This window comes from Carya illinoinensis, chromosome 3 (assembly GCF_018687715.1).
Source record: "Carya illinoinensis cultivar Pawnee chromosome 3, C.illinoinensisPawnee_v1, whole genome shotgun sequence".
Lineage (NCBI taxonomy): Eukaryota > Viridiplantae > Streptophyta > Magnoliopsida > Fagales > Juglandaceae > Carya > Carya illinoinensis.
Window position 1 is genome coordinate 51,655,343 of NC_056754.1, and position 5,629 is coordinate 51,660,971.

At 39.1% G+C, this 5,629-nt stretch overlaps 1 protein-coding gene across 1 annotated transcript; it reads right to left on the reverse strand.

The window, feature by feature from the left end:
* On the reverse strand, positions 1-5,374 carry LOC122304938 (protein FAR1-RELATED SEQUENCE 5-like). The gene is made up of 5 exons (XM_043117199.1): positions 5,233-5,374; positions 3,154-3,224; positions 2,950-3,069; positions 524-2,875; positions 1-57 (listed from the first exon to the last, which is right to left on the reverse strand). The coding sequence occupies exons 1-5, from the start codon at positions 5,372-5,374 to the stop codon at positions 1-3; spliced, it is 2,742 nt and encodes a 913-aa protein (XP_042973133.1).
* Between the last annotated feature and the right edge of the window lie 255 nt (positions 5,375-5,629).

A 5,629-nucleotide genomic window follows, 5' to 3' on the forward strand; every position in this document is an offset into this window, starting at 1 on the left:
TCATTGCATGGCTTGTGATCCATCCACAGGTTGTGATCCATCCACTCCAAGTGATACCTATACATCATATATCGGTTAGTAGAATATGACACATTATTGACACATTAAAATAAGCCTTGTTTAGGAATATTACACTTTCTTGACTCCCAACCATTATTTGCATGTTGATTTCATAACTTGAGCTGACTGGCACAGTCTAATGAGGCCCAGATATCAAAAACAATGAAACTGTATAATTAGTTAAAAACACTGAGATGAATTTTCTAAAAATATGATTAGTTAATAAGATGACTAGAACTCAAATACCTTTACATTTCCTGCATCATTAATAGCTATCTCTCTGATGGCCCAAATAAATTTCTAGACGTGTTTTGGGTTGGCAGTGTGCTTCCATCTCACAAATTTGGCATACAAGAAACCAAATTAAATGTGTCATCACAATATTTGCATAAGAATCAACTCAAATAAACATGTATTTACCCAATGTAACTCAAACAACAGCAAATAATATATCCAAAATTACCTCTTTACGTTTTCCCTTTGCAGTTGCTGACTTAGTCCCTTGTTTAAATTTGCGCATCTCTTGCTCCATCCTGGATGCTCGTCTCAGAGATGGGGGTCTGCCTTTTCCGCGCACAACTCGTGGACTGAGTACAATTTTTTCACTTGGCACGTCATTTATGTTATTTGATGTACCATCAACATTGGTCTGGCATTTGGGAATTGAAGGGGGTTCTTGGGTGTCACCATATAACTCAATCATAGAATACAACTTTGCCACTGCATCCTCAGTATGCTCTTTTGAACCCGCTGCACGTGTAATCATCCGGTAACAGATATTCAATAGGCTTGAATATCTGTTACTATCTTCCCGCTGAGACCCTGTGTCATATGTACTGCTGATTAACGTGTATCTCTGTTTGATGTCCTTTCTCCATCGATTCAAAATGTATCTATCTTGCACAGTTTTTATCCCGTTACATTTGAATATGGCCAAGATATGCCTGCACAGTATCCCCCTCATCTGGAATAACCCACATGAACACTTAACATCGCAATCTTCCTCATTGAAGTCCACATGAAAGTTAACATGTTTAGTGAACTCGTCAACTAGCACTTCATCTTCTACCAGATAGGTCTTCTTCACACCATCTCGTCTAAGTAGAGATGGGTCCATATCGACTAGACCCATAACTTGCTCCTGCACTTCTTTGAATTTTGCATTCATGTACAACTGTTGGAATCTCTTTTCGATCGGAGATCTAGATATGCATGGAATTGTAACGCTAAAAGATTGGAAGTCCAAGCTGATTTCATTCTCCATTTTCTTCCTCAAGGCATTGTCAAATTGGTCGACAAACTCTTTCAAGTTTGTCTTCGCATGAACATATCCGTCAAAAAATGCATTCATGCTCTCGCTCCGTTGTGTTGTACTCATACCAGCCCAAAAATATTCCTTTAGAAATACTGGTACCCAATGCGTGCGCTCAGCATACAAACTTTGCAACCACACATTCTCTTCCAAGTTGTACGCGCCAATTAACTCTTCCCAAGATTTCTCAAACTCTTCAATGGTTTGACTGTCATAAACACATTTCATCAGCTGGGTTTTCAAGCCACTTTTGTAGGCACGATGGGAACCAAGCTTCTCGGGGACTTTTTTAAGAATATGCCACAGGCAAAATCTATGTCTGCTTTTTGGAAATACAATAGAAATGGTATTTTTCATTGCTCTATCCTGGTCAGTAATAATAGCTGGCGGGGCTATACCATCCATACACTCTAGCCAGGTCTGAAATAACCATGTAAAAGTCTCTGTGTCTTCACTGGAAATTAACCCTGCTCCAAAGAGAATCGATTTCCCATGATGGTTTACACCAACAAAGGGTGCAAAGGGCATTCCATACCTGTTTGTTAGGTACGTGGTGTCAAACGTTACCACATCACCAAAATCTTGATAAGCTGCCCTGCTGCGTGGATCTGCCCAAAATACATTCTTCAACCTCCCATCATCATCTAAATCTATCAAGGCAAAGAATCCGGGATTCTTGTATTGCATCCTCGCAAAATAGTCTCGAAGCGCTCCAGCACCACCTGCTCCAAGTCGTAAATGTCTTACCTTGTCGATGTAGTTACGACAATCCTTTTCCAAAAATGGGAGGTTCTCAAATCCTCCCGCACCAACAACAAGAGATCCGAAGCTCTTGTTCATTTGAATGCCAGCAAGGTCGTTAGTATCTAGTACTCTTTTTACGGCCTCACTAACTTCGCGATTACATCGGAAGAACCGGGATTTCTGTGGACTCAACCCATGATTATGGGTATTATGGACTGTGGTCAACTGCATCTTCCCCTGGACTTTTAAGGCATTAATCCGAGCCTTACAGTCAATTTTCCCTGTCGAGCGTGGCTTGGCGACATTCATTGTCCTATTCCGCGCTTTTCCCCCACGAGTACAACCAATGGTGACATATCTGATATTTCCTTCGTCATCTCTCTCACTTAGTTGTGTCATGGATCCAAAACCGCATCTCTTAGCATATAGCCTATAATACTCCATTAATTCCTCAAAAGAATCAAACTGCATCCCCGATTTTGGCTCCATAATCATATCACCACCCTCCATTTGCCCTAACGGAGGTGAGCCACCATCCAATTGGTCTAACGGAGGTGAACCGACAGTGCCATACTCGGTTTCATGTAGGTCTGGCCTCTCCTCTTCACCATGTTCATGCACTCTAGAGGAGGAACTGGGTGATTCAGTTTCTTCACACCCAGGTGTATCCTCTTTACAAATCGGCACCTCTGTTGCAGAGCTTGTAGCCATGAGAGGATTCGGATGTCCCATCCCATATTGAAATGGGTAACCAGCATTCTGCACAAACATAAATAATTATGCTTCCAATAAATTCATAACATAAATAAATAAACAAAGTAATGGGGTATTACCATCTGAATGTTGCTTGTATATTGGTATGCATCTGGATATGGCATAAAAGCAGGTGCCCACGCAGGCCGTGGTGGATAATAAGTATATTTTGGCATGTTTGGAGCAGTTGTTGGGATGTCCTAACATAAAGATTATTAAGTTATAATTAGCAAGGTCGAGGTTGATGAGTGCATACAAATGTTAAAAATAATAGGAAGTCATACAGCATCTGGGGGATTTGAGCTAGATGGAATTGAGAGCTGTGGGTTTTCTTCCCCTTTTCCCATGCTGAAATCTGAGAAAATTGTACAACCACCTTTATAATGGAATAACGGTGTTCGTACAAATGAAACCGTTTGTTAAATAGTAAACTCTCTTTATATTTATGCTCCAATTAAAACATGTAATTGCACATCAATATATTAGTCAGCTTGTACATATTATAACCCAATAGGCTGCGGAGCAAGAAATGAAAAAGAACATGGAAAATTAACCCACTAGGATCTAGATACTTTCTTGTTTGGCCAGTGAGAATGGTCCCCTCTGTGTGTATATTCCAGACCAAATCTCCTAAAACATTTTGTAATCTTTTTCTTTTCCTTCTAACCATGAATGTAGGTTGATGAACAATTACATACATACAATATTAAGTACACACAGCAGGAACCATGTTATTTTCCATGGCCATCAAAATAGTGCAAACACAATGGGCCAAGTACCATGTTATTGTGACAGTGACTCTATCTTTCCCACTTTATGCAGAATTTTCCAAAATAATTCTTACAAAAAATAAATTTCATCATACTCCCATCATCATCAAATATAAGTAGTAGGTTATAAAAAAAGAAAGAAAGAAAGAAAGAAAGAAGTGATGATAATGCCATTTAAAACAAGCAAAATGCGGTGGGCATGTTAGTTAGATGGAAGCTTGATTTTATTCAGGCAAACAACAGGGGATATATTTTTGTAATTCAAGTAAATCTTCTAAGACAAAATCTAGAGCTAAAAGCGGTTTAGGATCCATTTCTTTTTTTAATCTTCTAACACTTAATTATTGTTGTTAGCCAACGACACTAGAAACAACTTACTTATAAGACATTTGCTTCTGAAAATGACTTTAATATGGCAATTGATGATTCATTTGCTTCTGAAAATGACTTGTACTCACGTGCCATTTCATCATTCAAGCTAACACACTCAAGCTAATACACTCCACCACAACATCGCCTTGAATATGGCAATTGATTATTCATTTAGCAAACCAATCATAGAATCCGAATATAACTTAATGATTCATTAACCAAACTGCTCATTAAAATTAATATTTATCATTAGTTACTTCCATAAAAATGGTTCACAATATAAAATCACCAAAGTGCAATTTCATCATGCTTATTAGTGCCATTTCTCGTTAGTCCCACACCAAATACGCTCACAGTTCCGGTTGGATTTAGCCTTCAATTTATTAACCAATACAACAGGGAATATGGCATTGAGGGAATGAAATAATGGACCTGCCTCGGTTGGATTTGGACCTAGGAGACTAGAAAATTTATTTTCCCTTCAGCTTAACATCATGTATTGCAGAGCATTTACCTCTAGAGCAGGTTACTCTCTTCTCATCTGTCCAAAGCTCATACGCTCTTTTCAGTGGGATGAATAGAGGTTCAAACAGAGCTTTAGTCACATTATTGAGGAAGGGGGCAACCAGTACGTGGTGTCAAAAGCAAGGAAGAGTTTGTAGGTTTCTCTTCGGATTGCCAACTTCCTTAACTCAGACTATCATGCAAAGATCCTAACTTCAGCAACAACAAAAAAAGGTAGGAGTTTTTAGCAAAAATCATAGGCGTCCAAATCACTTCTCCATTAATATAACAGATAAACCCACATGCTAGAGACCCACACGAAGAACATTTATACAAAGAAGAAGAAAACCCAGACCCGGTTGTAGCTCTTACCAGTTTTTCATACAGCCAACGACGCCGAAGAGGATGACGCAAAGAGAGAGTTCTTCCACTTCATGCTACAATGTTTCCCACCAGCTTGAAGAAGACGATCTGAAAAACATGGTGAACAAACGAAATCTCAGACCACACGGATGCAACTAGCTCAGACCACCATGCTCGTTTCAGAAAGCTTCCCCAACAAGCCAAAGCCGTATTTCTCTTCCCGCATTTCTTCGTTTCATTTTTTTTTTAAACCAGCTGACGTGGCATGCTCGACTGCACGCCGACTACGTTACCCGACTGTCTGTAGAAGAACTGTAGAGGAAAAAGCTCCATCTACATTAAGTTTAAACACACCAAAAGGCGAGGATTCCCATCTGCATTGCTGTCTGATAACTGAAACAGGTTTACTCTTGAGTTCCTTATATGACTTCTGCATTGCTAAAACATTTCCAACAATAATCTCAACATTCACTACCTTTGTCTCGAACATCTTCATGTTTCTTTTATACCAGCAGCTCCAACATATTAGGAAAAACAATTCAAGCATCTCTGGTCCCTTATTCTGTTGTATCCTCTGAGCTATGTTAAGAAAAGTTTCATGTTCTCTTATAACTACCATTGAAGGAAATAAAGAGACATTACTTCTTTTATGGAAGGGCAGGAGCAAAGTGCATGTAGTGTATTTTCCTTTTATGCATTATAGAAATCACAACCCTCCTTTGTTAACACCTTCTTTTTCTGTAAATTGGAC